The following is a 19,172-nucleotide window of genomic DNA, read 5'->3' on the forward strand; positions in this document are numbered from 1 at the left end:
GAGTGCTTTCTTGCTCTCACTTGGTGAAATGTCATGGGTGTTCTTTGAACCCAGAGGTAATGATAAAGAGAAGCTGCATATGAAAGTCGGGCCTGTTCTTTGTTTCCGTAAGTATCCTGGGTATTCCTTAGTCCCTGCATTTTATATCTTTTTCAACTCAAATTTCCTGTTCTGTGCTCCAGATCGGAACCTCTTGTTGTAAATAAGGGACACGTTTGCAATTTTTATTATAATTTCATTTCCGAATTTCACACATATTATGTTGTAGGCAAATGGTAGCATTCATTCAGGGAATGCATTTGCTACTGAATCGAATATTTGGAATTCCACACTGAGGTATCCAGACTCTACTGTTTTGACCGTATTATCTGGTGTACCATAACAAAGAAAAATGAGGTGAAATTATAATAGAGTTTCTGCTTTCTGGTATTTGTTTGCTGAATGATAAGTGAATACTTTTCATCTTCTGGATGCGTTTCCATGTCGGTGTTACACATTTTCCAGCACTGGCTGTCTGTACTTCCTTGCACACCATGCTGCTGTGAGAAACTGACAAGGGATACAGAGGCACCAATTACCCCAGCATGTTAAGTGACATTAAAAAATATCAGGTTCGACCTGCATCGGTATGCTTGCCAATGCACTTCTTGCCACAATTTACTGGAGATTACCTGTTAGATTCAGTGTGCTTTCATGTACTGGAAGCTGTTCCCACTAGTTTTGATTAGAACACATTTGAGGAGGAAACATAATCTTTTTGGCAAGTCCAAGTACCCTATTTCAGCAATGTGTGTATTGGTGTCTTAAAATGATGCATGATGAAAGTTGGTGTGTGTCGTCTGCCGGAAAGGTGTTATTGACATTTTCCCTGAGGTTGTAGATTAAAATAGTGAATCCCAACTTCAAATTTGGAACTGTTTTAAACTCATTGAAAAATTCACCCTTTCAACAAATATTTTTTCTCTATCCTTCCAAAAATTAAGCAATGAGCACACATATTTATATACTATATTTGTTAAGTATGGTTGAAGTATCCATACTTAATTCAGTGAGGTATAAATTTCTCTTTTTTAACAAGTACTACCAAAAACCTACTGTGAGAACTTAGCACCATAAACAAAATGCATGTGAGTGTGCATATGCATAGGCCCACGTGTGCGAATGGAAGGGTAGGTAAGGAAACTTCTTTACAGATAATATTAGAAATGGAAGCCCATCATTGTAGAAGTCACCAATCCAGAATTATACAGCACAAGGAATAAGTACAGCACAATACATCGCCCAGTACAGGCCAAGGAGTATACCCTAGCTGGCTAATCCATACATAGGAATAAAGTATGTGTTTGTTTATTGCTTTATCTAAATAATCCTAGTATTGGCCAAAGCCTACTGTAAGCCAGGTGCTATGCAGTTCCCTTGTGAGACTATAGAACATCTATCCAGTGGAGAACTTAGGGCTAAAATAATTACTGAAGGAAATTTATAGTGACGACTGTTTTGAGTTCAGTGAAAGAGAGGTGTGTGTTGCTGTTAAGATAATACAATAGCATTTGGTCTAGTTAGGGGAACAGGAATTCTCTAAGGAAGTCAAATGGGACCTCAGGTCTGAAGTGTGAATAGGAGTTAATAAGACAAAAACCAGGGAAAGAGAGTATCCAAGCAGAGGACACTGTGTGTGCAAAGATTCTGTGGCTAGAGAAAAATAGGTCACACTCCAGGAACTGAAAAATTCCTGGAGCTTAGGAAAGGTGGAGGCAAAGCCGAGTGTGGGAGATCATGATATGTGATGACAGTGGAAAGGGGATACCCAGACTGTGTAGGGACTGTAGGCCATGTTAAGGTTTGTTGTCATTCCCCAAAGAGCAAGGGGGAGTCTATGAATCAGAAGTGGCATAATCATTTTCACCTTTTGAAAATAGCTGTGTAGCTACATTGTGGAAAACAGATGAAAGGGTGAGAATGCATACATTGAGATCAATTAGGACCAACTATTGCCAAAATCCTGCTGGAAGATGATAGAGGTTTGGATTAGGATTGTTCGAGGTAGAGATGGAAAGAAATCAGCAGGTTTATGTATAAGAGGAAAAATCAACAAAACTTAATGATAGAATCTTATTTTGAGATTCTTTGCTCTTTTAATGAAGAACAACACTTTACAAATGAAAATACCTAAGTGCCTGAGGTCTTATGTCTCCCAAACCATCCCAACTGGCAACATGACTGTAAAGTAGAAGGATATGGTGGCTGATACAGTTATTTGGGTGATTTGGTGATGGAGGCTCTGTTGAATTTTTGCAGAAAAGTGATATTTATTAAGTGATCTAACATCACCCTGAGGGCTTGAGAGATCAAGTTAGGACCAAGATGAAGCTGCTAAATTGTCCTGAATTGCACGGAAATGAGTCGTCAGATTACTAGCACAGGCAAAGTGGTTCCCAGCATTATTTGTCCTTTAACAATTCCTGTAAAAATCTTTCAATCTCCACAGTTGCTCAAATTTATTATTTCAGCACAATGTCTTTCTAATTAGAAAAGCATCCTTTAAAAAGTATTACAGTGCCTGATTGCTGATCATCAGTGATTTATCAAACATGAATAGGAAGAAAACAGGTGGGTTATATGAAACAGTTGCTCATCAAAAATCTGGTATTGTTCATCTTTTCTTCCTTTTCTGTTTTCCTCATTGTCTCTCTCCAGCTCCATTTACCCTTAAGACAAAGAGTTCTTCCTGTAATCTTCATGCCGTTTTCTTGATTCAAATCCCTTTGACCACCCAGCTTTTTGAAAGAAAAGCCTTTACTGCCAAGGATTTTTTCATTCACTGCTTTACTTCATGCCCTCCCCCTTCCGAGTCCCAAATAGCTCTGAATTCATTCCTCCGTGGCAACTGAAAAAGGTTGTTTTCTTCCCCCTCCCCCCACCCCAGCCCCCACACTAGCCTTGACTTTCACCTGGCTTCTCTCTTCTTCACCAGAGAAGCAAGTAGTTTAGTGAGGACTCAGTGCCTCAGAAAAGCACAACAGTTGAAGCATATACCAGAGCCAGCTTCTGGCTGGTGACCATCCTGACCTCCAGTCACACGTGAGGAGTGGAGGAAGGGTGTCCAGTGTGGTTTCACTTGCTCCTCCTTGGGAATGTGATCAAGAGCGGGGAGCATGGGGCTGGTTGTGGAGAAGTAAGCTGACTCACGTGGAGGGGAGAAAGCAGGAAAGATCCCCTATGGACATTCTCGTGGCATCCCCAGTATCCTGGCTAGTCTGATGTCCTAGATTTGAATCAGGGCTTCTAAGTGTATGCTTATAGGATGAAAATTTCCAACAAAGACATAAATTTTCTTTTCTTTTTATTCTACATAGCAGTTTTATAGCTATTTCATTAAAGTCTCTAAAACTTTGAACCAACACTGATTATGAGATTTTGAGACTGAACAAGGACCATTTGTTGGCTGAACAAGCATCAAAAAACATTTACTGATCATCTGTAAACATTGTGCCAGGTCCTATAATGTCCTCTTCTTCTTCTAAGAGTTCAGTGACCTGTGTTTATTTCTCTAATTAAGTGGAAATTTCTGATGAGGGACTTTAAAGCTCTCCAATGAGCATCGTGTGTTCCCTCACTGGTAACCTCTGCCCCAGTCATACAAACTCTGGCAGAGCTCACCTTCTCTCTAGTCTAGGCTTTCTTTCCTGTCCCTTGTCCTACCTGACATACTTCACCTCACCTCCATCCTTTATCCTATCACTTCTGGTAAAAATTAATAAATATATATATATGTATATATACACATATTTATATATGTATATATATGTATATATACATATATATACATATTTATATATGTATATATACATATTTATATATATGTAATATATATACACACACATATAAATACATATAATCATATATATGTAAAATATTGCTTTTGATTACCTTTCTTTTGAGGACTGCTCTGAAAGCTAGTCCAGCTTTCTGTACCAGTGATTGTTCAATGAGTTGCAGATGAATATCTATGGGGATTTGAAGGAACACTTTAAAGATCCAGGGAGAGGTATTTTAAGGTTTTTTTTCTTCTTCTCAGTATTCAAGTTCCTGAGATTGTCACAAACAATAAGTACTTACTTAGTATCCTTTTGAGTTCTTAAAATTAGTACATTAATGATCTTCTGCTTAAAATCGAATATGAAGATATTTGATGATGACAATGCATTAGAAACATATCACTGTATTTTCTCCATTTTGTACCATGTCTAGTATTAGCTCCAGATGTTTCCCTGGAATATATTTGAAGCTTTTTAGTTAAAAACAATCAGGGATCCAATGTATCTTTAAATTAAATTTTTATATGTCTGAAATATAAAACATATTTCTGTCTTGAAAATGGTAAGCCGAACTTTCACAAATTATCCAGGGAACAAATCTTGTTTAGAAAAATTCAAATGCAGCAGGCCAGAAATCAGTTACTAAAGTCTTCACAATTCCATTTAATATTAACATGATATATAGGAAAGGAATAGAGGATGATTTTTGCATTAATCCTCACATACCAAAATTATGAGTTCTACTCTCTTTGATTATTAGAACAGAAATAATCTATTTTAAGCTTTTGGGATTTAAGACTTAAGCCCAAGAACCACAGGTTTATGCTTGTGCCTGTATTTACAAAGCTTTGGTAAATATTTTATATGTGTTAAAATAGAGAATGGAAGACATGACTTTCAAGAGCTAGTGACAAAGTTTAACAATCAAATACGCAATAGAACATTAATGTTAAGAAAATGCTATCAAAAGTAGGATAAACTGGAAATACAGAGTACTTAGCATCACAAAGTGCTAAAGTTTCTAAATCAGTTATCTTGTGAATTGTGTTTGTTGTTTTTTTTTTATGCACTCTTAGTTTCAGCCTGCTACTTCTCCGCCATCTTGACTCCTCCCCTTTTATGCACTCTTAATACTGACAATACATGCCATGAATAATGCAGTTGGAATGATTTCTCCTTGTGTTGATTGCCAGTTCTGGAAATCAGTAAAACTGAAGAATGAGTTGAAAATCCCAGCAGCCTACTGAATCTATGAAAGCCTCTATAACATGCAATGTCTAATTATAGCAATTTAAGGAGTATAGTATGAGTAATAGCAATAGTATTTCAAAATTGCTTATACTGAAGTCTTCTCCATTGAGCTCATCATTGAGTCTTTAAAAAAAAAAATCTCAGATGTGAACAGATATATAGAGATACATATTTTTTGAAGTTTCCAGCATTGTGTGTATGAGAAACCACAGTCTTCATGGGGGGCAGGGGCATGCTGATGAGTTGCATGATGCAGCTGTCATTTCTGTTTTGAATGCATGTCTTGTTTTTGAACCTACAAAAGTGTGTCGTGCATCCATGTGTGTCCTGTATATGGTATTTTGGTCTGATGGTGTGTTTGAGTTCTTTCTGGCTCTTTTTCTAGCAGAGTTCAATCCACAGCTTTCTTCATTGGAGAATTTGTGAAATAAAAGTGAGTTAATTTGTGTTACACACTCTCTTAGATAACCTAGACCTACAAATTGCTTGGCTAAAGCTAAAAAAAATAGAGGATTGTAAGAAACATATGAATTGACCCCATTTGGCCTTTAGCAAATTAAAAAAATACTTTTTTCATGTTGGTTTATTTTGCAAATTTTTCTGAATTATTTCATAGCTAATGTTTTTTTTAATCCACTTATAAAAATTTAATGTTTTATAATATGTCTATACTATAATATCTAGCTATTCTCTGATTATTGTAACTTTAGTAGCCATGTAATTGCCTAAAAACTACTACAATAAAAAATAAAGCTAAAAAATGGATTGAGAATGTGGAATCTCATGAAAACATAATCAGCTCTACAGCTCTTTCACAGGCCATATTTTTATACTACTTATTTCTTTCACTGGTTTCAAAGAAAGTTGAGCTACTAATGAAGACGTTTGATTATCCTGTAATAATATTAGATAATGTTGATTTCAAAAACAAATTCATATGTTTCTCAGCTGAAATTAAGATCGTAGAGCAAAAAGTAAATCTTCTTTTTCTATAATTTGCTTTATCTCCTATCTTTAACATTCCCCAAACAATCTTTCTTCTCTAACATCTCACCGATAGCAAAGGTATTAGTAGTAATACTATGTTTGTTAAATTTGCCTTTTTTTAAACTCTTCTACTGTTTCCAGTTTTATTGAATCTTTCTTAACCCAACCATCTAAAAAGAAAAAGAAACTTGGGAGGGGGATACTTAAACCCAATACTTAGCTGGTTGGCTTTGCTCAAGAAGCTGAAATCTTGTTATAAAATCTAGGGACCACTTTCTTTCACCATACACTAAAATAAACTCAAAATGGATTTAAGACCTGACTGTGAGACCTGAAACTATAAAAATCCTTGAAGAGAACACAGGCAGTAATGTCTCTGACATCAGCCGTGGGAACATTTTTCTAGATATGTACACAAGAAACAACATGTGTTGATGAGAATGCAGAGAAGAAGGAACTCTCTTGCCCTGTTGGTGGGAATGCAAACTGCTGCAGCCATTGTGGAAAACAATATGGAAGTTTCTCAAAAAGTTAAAAATAGAACTACCCTATCATCTGGTAATTGCACTACTGGATATTTACTCCCAAAATACAAAGACACTCATTCAAAAGGATACATGCACCCCTTGTCTATAGCAGCGTTATTTACAATAGCCTAACTATGGAAGCAGTCTGAATGTCTATCAATTGATAAATCGATAAATGATTAATAATGAATAAAGATGATGTGGTATACACACACACACACACACACACGGTGGAATATTATACAGTCATGTAAATGAATGAAATCTTGCCATTTGCAGCAACACATTTAAAGCTAGAGAGTACAAAATGTTAAATAAAAGTAAGTCAGTCAAGAGAAAAATAACATATAACCTCACTTCTATGTGGAATTTAAGAAAGAACACAAATGGACAAAGAAAAAAGAGAGAGAGAGAGAGAGAGAAACCAAGAAACAGACTCTTAACTATAGAGAAAAAACTTAGTGGTTACTAGAGGGGAACTGGGCGGGGGGGGGGGGGGGAGTTGGGTGAAATAGGGGATGGGGATTAAAGAATATACTTGTCATGATGAAAAAATAAATAAAATAATAATTTTAAAAATCTAGGGACACTTAGAGAGTTAGTGGATATAATAATAGATTTCTAGAAACCAAATCGGGAAAATAACGGATTTATGCCCGTAACTGCCAGATCTCTCACATTTATGCTCTGGGAAATTATGATTTTTTGTTTGTTTGTGTCAGTGTCTCAACTCTGAAAAATGATATCATGCAGCCTATTTGTAAAGCCAGTTTTGAGAGACAGGAAAAAATACCAACCCTATAGTTAACTTTATGTCTTGAAGGTTTATTGCATGTAGTGGCTCTAAGTCAGGGAATTTTTTTTTAAGAGTTTATTTATTTATTTGACATACAGAGATATAAGTAGGCAGAGAGACAGGCAGAGAGAGAGGAGGAAGCAGGCTCCCTGTGGAGCAGAGAGCCTGATGTGGGGCTCGATCCCAGGACCCTGGGATCATGACCTGAGCTGAAGGCAGAGGCTTTAACTGGCTGAGCCACCCAGGTGCCCCAGGGAATGTGGTTTTGAGCAGCAGTGGTGACTGTGTGTCATTCTGAGTAGTGTTGCCAGAGATTCAACTCATCCTCATGTTCTTAGCCCCTTCTTCATAGTATAGCATTTCTTACAGAATGGAATTTTAGGAGATTCTTAGGAACCAGACGGTGATGATAAATGGCCAAGAGCTAAGCGATTTGACTTTCTGACTTATCTTAACTGTTCTCACTTGATTTGACTCAAAACATTGCTTCTAGGAATTACCATTCTTTGTCCATTGAAACTCTGCTTTCTGAGAAAGTTGAGCATTTATTATCTTACATCTGCTGGTGGAGTTTCTCTGAATATGGCATACCGTGAAGTATTTGGTTTCCACTCGCCTTTCAGTGATCAGGGAGAAGGTGGTGATGTTGGTGTTGATGCTGAGAGCAATAACTCGCTTAAGATCAACAACGAACATTGATTACATGATCACTATGTGGCCATCTCACAATCCAATGGTGTTTTTTTTTTTAATTAACATATAATGTACTCTTTGTCCCAGGGGTACAGGTCTGTGAATCATCAGGCTTATACCCCAATGGTGGGTTTTGTTGCTTCAAAATAAATTGCACATTAGTACTTAAAAAACATATAAAATGTTTCTATAAATAGTATTTGATAACAATGCTTTGCTGTTGCCTGACTCCATTCAAAAAAACATATATCAGAAATTATGGCAACCTTGGAAATCTATCACTGTCCCATATTTTGGTCAATATTTAACACAGAGGATATATGGGAAAAATATAACTTATAAAACCACTATCTACAAAGTAAAAGAGTGAATCCCATATCTTTGACAATTTCATGATTTTTCTCGTTTCTTACCATTAGAACTTCTACATAATTCCGTTGTCTCTCTTTAGGCCAAAAGTTGTCTTCTATATGACTTAATCTTATATTAAAATCTTTTCTTTTTTGTATTTTTGTAATTTATGAGTAGTTTCTGAAATGGACCTGCCTTATAGTGAATTCTGCTGAAGGAGGTATGGTTCCTATAGGCACCAGTATGCTTCCTTGATGTACAAATATGACAAGCATTTCTATGAGCTATATTCTTTGCTCCAAACTCCCTATTCTCCACTTCATCGCCCTTAAAGATAAGAGAGGGTAAAGAGGTTAACCAGGGAGTTAATACCACAGCGTTCATGGAGAAAATTTTAAAACTGAAGAGTGAATAAAAGATCTTTGGATTTTTACGACTTACTTTATGCAAGAGACCACTGATCTTGGGCACTCATTAAAGATTTCCATTAGCCTCAAATTAAACTTATAGCCATAATTACTTCTTACTATGAAACGCACAGACAGGAAAAAACTGATTTAGAGAACATGTTATGGCTGAACATTTGGCAAGAAGATCTACTAATGCAGCGTTTTTCACAACTGAAAGCATTTGCAGACCCCAATAGAGTTAAAGATTAACTGGAAGCAGAGCTAATGCTAGGATGCCACCAAAGTGAATGACTCTTGAACATGCGAAGAGAAAAGTTACCTGGTAAAGTCATCGTACACCGTCAGCCTCCACTACCAAAGGGAACAATTGCCAATCATGAGACTCAATAGGGTTTTTTTATTTTCCAACCAATAATTAAGATATCTCAAAATGTCTATTCTATTTAAAAATACTGTCTCATTTCTCTCAACAAAAGAAAAAAGCAAGTGAACTCTCACCAGAAAGACTGCTTGAATGTTAAAGGTGCTTCTTCTAGCTGAGTGTGTGTCTGTGATAAACAAGTTTTGTCTTGTATACTCGTTGCTGGAAACTGCTGTTTAAATGTTAAGCTTCCTCTAGAAAACCACTGGCTGCCCTATTCTGGACTTGAGTGATAAGATAATGAAAATGCTTTATTTCGTTTACAGACAATGCTAATGAGGAAGAGCTGGAAAAGATCAAGTAAGGTAATGGCTTAGCATGTGATCTTTCAGCTTTTCTTGTTGAGAAGAACCATCAGCTGCATTTCCAAATCTGTCTCACACCTCTTCAAACCGTACTAAAGGGTTTCATCACTCTTGTTATTTTTTTTTTTTCTCATAAACTTCAAGTAGATCATGTGATGCTTCTTAAGTAACTAGAAATCACACTGATCACTCACTCATATCCACATCATCCTCTTGCTAATGCCTGGTCCCTTCTCAGCATCATTCTCAGCATCTGGTTTCTGTTGTGTGTGCCACAGGGTCTAGAAAATGCCTTTGCTCCAGATTAGGAGTAAAATGGTTGGGTTAGGGTAGAGACCACTCCAGAGAGAAGGAAGATTCCTGTAACTCTCTGTCGTTGTTCACTGAGAATGGAGTCTGAGGTTTTCTAAACTCAAAATCCCTCCTGTGCTACGTCTTTGGAGTCTGTACTGAGAAGAGTTTTCCATCATGGCCCCTTCTCACTTCAAGAAATAAATGGCTCTTGGGAGTGAGAGGAGTTTATGGTTCCTGTAACTTTCGAAGACCTGGCTCTTCTTATAACTTGTAAAATACATAAGATAGAAACTAAGCATCTCATTTGTTGAGTGGCGGTACCACTCTTGGACATAAATAAATACCAAGATGAAACTGACTTTTATATGCAAAGTCCTTGAAATAAAGGGATTTTATTTGTAAAGATCTGTTTTGTTCAAATTTCTATTTATAAGGTCAGTATTCATTTTTAATAGTGGGTAATTTTTTTAGACCCTGGAACATGACAATCTTTTTTTTCCCCATTCTGATTGAATCATGCTATTACTTAAATTTCTCTTTAATTTTGTCATTTTTAATAACTGTGAATTTAGAAAATATATCAAAATGTTTTTATATTTATGATAATTCTGAATTTTCTTTAACAAGTATTTCTTACTGTATAGTTTCCTCTTAATTCTTATAGTATTGATGACTGAAAGATAACGTGGCTCACAAAAAGGTCAGGGCCATGTTAAAGATCACCTTTACATTTTAATAAAGTGAAAAACGTCTATTAAAGAAAGTTGCTGAGTATTTCTGACTTAGTATTCACTGTGTTTTTTATTGACCAAAATAAAGTTTCAAAGAGTCTTAAAAAGAAGTTTGCACTGTTCATGTTTGTATTACATGTTTTTCTTTGTAATTGACTTCAAAGTTAATATTATCTGAAAAATATGAATTTTTTATAAAAGTCATATAATTTGACTTTCCTCATTCTGTGTCTGTATTATGACATATGTGTGTAAAAATGATGTAATACCTTAATATATATCAATGTTTTCTCTTCCAGATATAGTTAAGACATAATACTAGAGCAGGATATTATATAGTATTTAGTATTAATTAGTAAGAATGATCCATTTTATTGTAGTATAAAAGAAAGAACAAGTATAAAGATTCTTCTTTAAAATATTTTATTAATTTATTTTGACAGAGAGAGAGAGGTCACAAGTAGGCAGAGAAGCAGGCAGAGAGAGAGGAAGAAACAGGCTCCCCACTGAGCAGAGAGCCCGATGCGGGGCTCGATCCCAGGACCCGAGATCATGACCTGAGCCGAAGGCAGAGGCTTAAACCACTGAGCCACCCAGGCGCCCCTAAAGATTCTTCTTTAAACACTTTAGTTCATATTTAAATTTAATTTTAAACATAAGCTAAATAAACATAAATCCACATCTTTTCCTTTGCTCAACAAAAAAATAAAATGAATAATAAATATCTGTTAACACTATTTTTACATCTAAAGTTCTTAAAGTTTTAGTTTACTATTAGTAAACTATTTGTACATTTAGACTGGTACCTTTTTCTGGCTCACCGTTGAATATACAGAATTCCCTGTGTCTAGCTCTGCACTTGTTGGGGTCCTTGGCAGATTATTTTTAGTTCATATGGTAATATGTCTTTTGGGTTTTTAGCCTAAGGGAGTTTCAGTTGTATAAATTTTAATAGGGATATTGAATGCTGAGTAAAGGAAAATCAGTTCACTCATTTGGTTTTTTTCTATGAGAACGTACTGAACACCTGGTAATTCATTCAAATCATCACTGTCCCCTAAAACATATGCTGTGTTCATCCATATTAGTGTGATAAGAACAATGTGTCAAATTCAAAATCTGGGGAAAGTTTGTAACTTCAATGACCACATAGTCCGCCATCCTTCACACACACCCTGAAACTACTTCCCCAGTTCCATCCTCCAAGGATTAAAGCGGGAAGGATGATGTTCAAGCAAATTGTGCTTCTGGAGAAACTCAGGGATGAATAACTATACTATGTAGCATTATGAACTACTATGTTACTGTTATGTATCCCTTTTCTAATTATTTCAACTTTCCCCTTAAATGTCCTTGTGACTATATCCTTTTTTTCTATTTTTGGAAAAATATGATTTATTTGCATTACCTTTAAATATAGGTATTTTATATTTGATACAACTGTCCTCAAGGCAAAGGTGAATTTTTCATATAAACAGGTCATTTTCATCTTTGGAATCTTGAGTTATGAGAATGAGGTCTCCTGCTTTTCTATAGCAGGGCTTTGATATGAAGCCTGTCTGTGAGTACCATGGTGATTATAAAGCCTGAGAATTATGAACTTTCTGGCCAAGACTTAAACAAAGTCAGTTAACATTGCTAGATATTCTCTCTAGGAATGAGTTTTCTTTTGTTTTCACAAGTGACATAACCAAAGAGAGGGAAAACTAAGTTGGCATAGTTATTTTTTAAATATGTACATCTCCCCGGTATACAAGTAAATCAGCTCATGGGGTTTCCCATTACTTAAATATCTGTTCATCATTTTTATCATCTTGCCGATGATCAATTTCCATAGAAATTATATTATTGGTGACACTCTTACAATGCAGGATTGTATAGACTATTGAAAGCAAGAGCTGAATAGCCAACTTGAGGGCAGGGAATTGTAACTGCTGTTCAAGACTGGCTTACATATTATTTGGCATAATTATGTTACCATCCAAAGACAAGTAGGAAAAGAAATACACCTGCGTTTACCTCTGAGACGCAAGACTAAATATTAAGATTAAATATTTGCTATATTTGAATGGCATGTTAACCGGTAAATAATTATGAATTCCATCATATCTCCTCTTCTGGGGATGATAACATCCTTTAAAATTCTCCTTCTGGTTTTCTACAAACTTACTTTCCATGCTACACATTTGTAATCCTGCCTCACACTCAGCTGTTAAAGAAAAATGTTATTTTAAGAAGAAAGGGATCAATGTCTCCCTAAACTTGGGCAACTGAGTAATTATCCTGGTCAAAGAGTTATACTTACATGACAAAATGCATTTTGGCAGAGAAATGGTAATGCTTTGAATTATTGCAATATTTTATTCTTTAGAAGAGGCTTATCATTGATAATTTATTCTAAGGTTAAATTATTCAACAAGAAAGTTTCATGAGCTCAGAAGAGAAGATGTATATGTGTTTTATGAATAAATTTTGTGGAGTCAAACAAAAAACAGAAAATAATAATGAAAAAATTGCCTTTATAGGACTGTCTATAGGACAGACAGTAAGCAGAAATGATTTTACACTACATTGTGTGTGTGTGTGTGTGTGTGTGTGTGTGTTTTAATGGAGAAGAATTACTTTATCAATGAGTGTGATAATAAACTTACGCGCTTTCAATAAATCACTTTAATTACATGAGACATAGCCATTGTGATAATACAAAGATATACACACTGCAATTCATATTCTCAACAATAACAGTTTAGAAATGTTTTAAGAAGAGTTCACCCTTTGAATAATGTAATATGGACTATGTGATCATGTCTCATTAGCATATCTTCTGTTACTTGATGGCTTATTTTTTTAGTAATATATCTTTTTTATAAAGATTTTATTATAATCATTTAGCATAATTTTAATGAACTATAAAACACTTTATTCACTGGTGAATGAAGCAATTTTTAATAAGACTTTTGGCAAGGATATTGTTAATTTAAACTAGAGAACACTTTCAACTCTAAGTCTGCAGGGCGTAGTTAAAGCTGACACCTTGGATGACACATTAAAAATGCATCAGTGAAAACCTCTAAGTGCTTTAATTTAAGAAACGCCAGAGAAACAGATTAACGCATTTTTAAGTATCTCACACAGTCAGTCTGACATAGTGGGAAAAAAGAAGTCATTATTTAATAATTATCAGGTTCTTTCTCCAAAGGCCTTGTATCCTGATAATAAGTAGATGATTTTTTAAAACTTGCAAAACATGCAAACTTTCTTGGCCATTGGCTCTCTCAACTGTGAGTAACCCAAAGAGTTTTTCTTTGGGGTCTCGTTTCAAATTATTATGCATATGCCTTGGAAAAAAAATAGATGGTTTATGTATTTTCAAAGTAAATACGTAATTCCTTTAGAAATCCCTACCACTGTTTATACTTCCAAATCTGTATTATTTGGGAATGCTATCAAGACAACTTCATAATTAAGGCTTTTGAGATTCCAAAATGTAACCTCATAATTAAGGCTTTTGAGATTGCAAAGGGCGAATAGCATGAGCAGTCTACTATAAAAGACTATTTTTACCTCAATCACTAAACTACTAAAATTTGTAAGTTTTGTAAGTTTATTTAAAATAGAGATATCATCATGCCAGTAAAATGTCTGATTATCCCACAAAATACACAGAGCCACAATTAAGTTTTATGTGGAGATGACATTTTTTCTTGCTGTTTTGACAATATTTTCCCGTAGGTATAAAATATCATACATTTTTACCTATTAAAATTCCTAACACCAGGGATTTGCTGTAACAGTGGCTTTACATGTATGTGACCGCTCTTGTTGAATTTTTAAAGTGTTGTGGGTCTTTGAGGGACCCCATCTGGGTGAGTTGGCACAAGCAGAAGGACAACAGGTAATCTCAGGCAGAGGGCATGGATGCGTGACACCTGCGTGCTAGCTCTAAGATGGTTCATTGTCGGTCATTGGTTGGTCGTCACTTTGCTAACATGTGTTACCCAGTGAGCTGATAATTTCCCAAGATGCTTTCTGGGCTAATCAAAGGGTGGGAACCAATACAACTTGGCTCCAGCTTAATAGAGCTAAGGGTTGGTTTGCAAGATTACACCGCCTCCTAATTCAAAGAAATACATTTCTATATATCATATATATCAGATATCTCTAACTTATATATGTATATATGTGGTATATGTGTATATATATATACATATATATATGTTCAATTGAATGCGACTGGGAGGAGATTTATTGGTTTTAAAGTGCCCTAAATATCCACAATGAAAATAAATCATTTTGTGAAGATTCCGCTTTCGAAGTCCTGGTTGACAGCAGTATACATGCGTGTATGTATGTGTTGATACACACGCACTCACACACACATAGCAGATTTAAGTTAAAATTTCTAGAAAAATGAAAGACAAAGCAAGGCCAGCTTTCAGTTATAGGACGTGTCCTCTGGGGAGCTGAGATTGTCTCTCTTGTCAGAAATATTTAGATGGACAGTTGGAGTTACAGAGGGAATCATGTTTGTGTTTAATGAGTATAAATGATATGAACCCCAATTTAAGTAACCAAGAAAACAGGAAAACAGCATTTCAGCACGATTTCTACTTACTTCATGCCCCTGTTTTCAGTTACATGATGACCAATGGGCATATTCAATTTGATGGGAGCATGTAAGAGCCGTAGCTTTGATAAACAGTGGTTGCAGTCAGACCAGGGAAGCCTACAAAAATTTTTTACTTATGGATTTACTTATTTTTAACCTCGTAAATGCCCGGAGAGTTATTGATAAAAGGAAATTGCATTCCTATTAAAATATGCTGTGGAATGTGAGTGCAACCTGGCATGACTTCCGCCTTTGAACCTTGGGCTTCAAATCTGTGGTGAGTGTTCGAGTATTGAAGAATTGCTGAATTATGATAAGCAAACAAAATGTTTAAAGGCCTGTACACATTAAGGCTGATAAAAAAACACTATTAATTGAAGTTTAGTGGCTAATCTTTATTCATCTGATGACAAAGTCCTTAAAGGTTTTTATGACTTATTTAAATATAAGGCTGAAAACAGCATCATATTCATTTTGTTAGGAAAGAAGTTACCTGTCCTTTTGTTTTATTTCTTTGGGGAAAAAGTGTATCTTTTAGATTTTTAAATTTAAAATCTTGTTATTTTTTAGATTCATAGTGGGATTTTTGATCTTTGAGGATAAATGTTCTTAGTGTTTTAGAGGCAAAAAAATGGATTTAAATAAGGTACTACCAGTGGATCATAAATTCAAAGCCTCAGCAGAAATAGCAATTCATTATTCAGGATAACTTCAGTAATTTTCCTTTATTAACTTGATACCTCTGTTTTTTTGTGTTTGGCTTCCTTTTGCTCTTACTTTATAATTTTAGCACTTTTAAAATGGTACTTTCCCTCAATTATCAACTTCTCATCTCAGTGGAGACTGAAGCATAACTAAACTTTTCCAATCATGATGGAAGACCGGCCTTCTCTGAAATTCACGTTTGGTTTTTCTTGCCCTCATAATAAAATCACTTTTTTTTTTAGAACTCTTTATCATAATGCCAGGTGTCTTATTGTTGTTGTTGTTCTTATTAGAAACTCCCATGAAAGGAAAGCCTTGCCTCGTTAGCTGTGGAGTTTATATTCATCAGGGCAATAAATGGCATAAGGGTCCAGAGGAAAATTAAGTTGTCCCATTTGAAATAAATGCCTAAATTTACATGAGAATGCAGGTTATAAAATGAAATATAAATTTTAGTTGATGAATAATGGCAGAAGTAATTAAACGTGGCATGAAAAGCACAGCCTAGAGACTTCAGTGGATGCAAATGTGGCTAATATTTTTGTTTCTCAAATTTTAACAGAGAAACCTAAGTTCTAAATCTTGATCATTAAACCCCCTCCCCAACACACACACACAGACAAAATTCATCAGTCTCCTTTTGCTCTTTGCATACTACTCACAGAATTAGGTCATTAACCTCTGTATTCATCTGAGGAAGAGTGGGGAGTACGGCATCGGTACAGTTTCAACATTAGTCACTTTAGACCACCTAACCTTTAAATGAATTAACAAGACTTTTAAATGTTTGATGGTCATATTGTTTGTTATAACTGTCTTGAGTCTAAAGCCAATACTTTCACATCCATTTAAGTTGCCTTAGTATTGCCTTAACACATTTTACATTAAGATAAAACTCGCTGTTAGTTACATAACTTGTGTGATTGGCTCTGGGGAAATTACTTGTGTAAGGAGATTCCAAGACTTCAGTGTCTTTATTTTTTTTTTAAAGATTTTTTTTTTTATTTATTTGATAGACAGAGATCACAAGTAGGCAGAGAGGCAGGCAGAGAGAGGGGAGGAAGCAGGCTCCCTGGTGAGCAGAGAGCCCGATGTGGGGCTCGATCCCAGGATCCTGGGATCATGACCTGAGCTGAAGGCAGAGGCTTAACCCACTGAGCCACCCAGGTGCCCCAACTTCAGTGTCTTTAATATGATACTTTTAAATTAAATTTCCCACGTGTTGCTAAACATACTGCTTAATTACAGAAGAGTTGGAAATCAAAGTAAGGAGAGAATGGGCAATGCAAAAGGAAAAACACACATCTTTTGTAAAAGCTATAATGAGATTATTTTTAGTTAAACCATGTTCAGCATTGAAAAAGCCTGCAATCATTCCATCTAAGGTTCATACCCCAATGTCCAAATGTAAATGTGTTTTTTAAGAGACTTGGATTTTTTGTTTGCTTGTTTTGTTTAGATACTGATATGACAGTGTGCTAAGTGTGACAGATGAGAACCAAAGCTGTAAAAACGAATTATACCTTAGCAGTGACAGTAAAATGATGTCTTAAACTCCAGACTTTTTCCCAGTCACCTCTGACATTGGCCATGCTACCTAACCAAATCCTATGCAGGGAACTTGGGCAACTGATATTAATTTTCTTGAGAAATAGGTTTCATATAAAAAAAAAAACAGGCCAGTTATATAGATGATCTCTGGTGTAACTCTAGTTCTAAATTTATTCAACTTGCTGCACACCCTAAATATTTTAGTTCACTATTATTTTCTGGTATGACTTTTGGTATCATGTTTGGAAGGAATATCTATGCCTAACCAAATGAAACTCCAAGTGACTAAAGTCAACAAATTATTTATTGAGCATCTATTATACAATAGGCATCATGTGGGGTGCTGGATCACTATCTTAGTTGCTAACACAAAATCATGGAGTAATCAAATAAGTTACAAAACCTCATCCTCTTCATCATGGATGCCCACAGTCATTCTGCCCCATCAGCGTCCCCCGTTTCCCATAATTTTACCATAACTGACATCCAGAGACAGGATGCAAAACATTCAAGGGTAAAGGATGCATGTAAATGCAAATGTTCTCCTTAAAATCAGCAACTATGGTTTTGATTTCCTAAAGTCAAATTGATTTCACTTTATGAAAGTCTGAGGATTATTAATAAAATATCCAAGATGAATCTGTGACTTTGTTCTCAGCCCGGTTGCCACTCTGCTCAGTATTCATTTCTTGCCAAAATTACTTTTATGGAGCTTAAGTTAACTTATATTATCTATATTCTATATTATATCATAAAACTGGGAAATTTTTAATAAGGCATTAAACCAAATTTGGCTATATGTGTGTTGTTAAATAAGATTTCTATTCTCATTCTTTAAAAATGCTCTGAAGGTCATGCTGTTAACTTGTTTTGTTAAAAGGAAGATATCATCAGACTTCCTTCAGAATCTTAAAGTGTGTTTGAACAATCCTACTTTCTAAAATAACGTGTTAGACTCTGAGATGTAAAAATAATTTGAGAATAAAGAGGTAAGTAGATTCTTTAAAAATGACAGAAAGAATCCTTTCCAAACTTACTACCATTGATACCGGATAAGAATAAGGTCCTCCCCCCACCCCCCAAAAAAACTTTAATTTACTCAAGGGAATAACGTTGGGGTTTTGTTCATTTTGTATTGTTGGGTTAATTAAGTCTTCTCAAAACACCTCAAAATGTAGCTAAGTATTTGTTTGTTTTTAGGATCTCTCAGAAAATGAAGTGGTTGGATCTTATTTCTCTGTGAAGTCTTTCTTTTGGAGGGTAATGTCTACACCCTTTATATTAATATTCTTGACTTTGGTTTTGAATAGTAATTTTGAAAGTTAAATATGGAATAGGAAATTCACTTTTTAAAATAAGCTCTCAGAAAAACATATTCAATTGGCCTTCTTTATTAACTTTTATCCCACACCATTAAGGTGACTCATTTCTTCATGTATAAAAACTAAGAACTTCATATATGGAATGTATTGCTTTGAAGTCAGTTCCTTGCGGGACAAGTTTATCCCCAAATCTTGCTGGCTAGAGGCCCACAGCCCATCCCGGAAGATGAGGGTGCTGTCTATAGGGTCCATTCAGTTTCTTTTTTTCCCTTCTTGTAAAATCTGCTCCATCTGTTAGAGAGAAATTTACTTCCCTTACAGTGGTCTTATACTATATACATACTAGATAATCAGTGTTCTTTCTTTGGAAAAAAAAAAAAAAACTTATGAGTTAGAAAACA

At 35.2% G+C, this 19,172-nt stretch overlaps 1 protein-coding gene across 10 annotated transcripts in view; it reads left to right on the plus strand.

Annotated features, from left to right (window-relative positions):
* The window catches only part of MCTP1 (multiple C2 and transmembrane domain containing 1), a 535,159-nt gene that overhangs the window by 296,426 nt on the left and 219,561 nt on the right, over positions 1-19,172 (plus strand). For 3 of the 10 annotated variants that reach the window (XM_046000383.1, XM_046000387.1, XM_046000390.1), the window contains exon 6: positions 9,521-9,559. The exons of 2 other annotated variants lie outside the window; for them this stretch is intronic. In XM_046000383.1, the coding sequence (XP_045856339.1) occupies positions 9,521-9,559 (39 nt within the window). Of the gene's footprint in view, positions 1-5,454; positions 5,503-9,520; positions 9,560-18,649; positions 18,710-19,172 lie in introns of all 10 variants that reach the window. 5 more of the 10 variants (XM_046000381.1, XM_046000382.1, XM_046000385.1 and 2 more) reach the window with 4 other exon arrangements.

This window comes from Meles meles, chromosome 3 (assembly GCF_922984935.1).
Source record: "Meles meles chromosome 3, mMelMel3.1 paternal haplotype, whole genome shotgun sequence".
NCBI classification, from domain to species: domain Eukaryota; kingdom Metazoa; phylum Chordata; class Mammalia; order Carnivora; family Mustelidae; genus Meles; species Meles meles.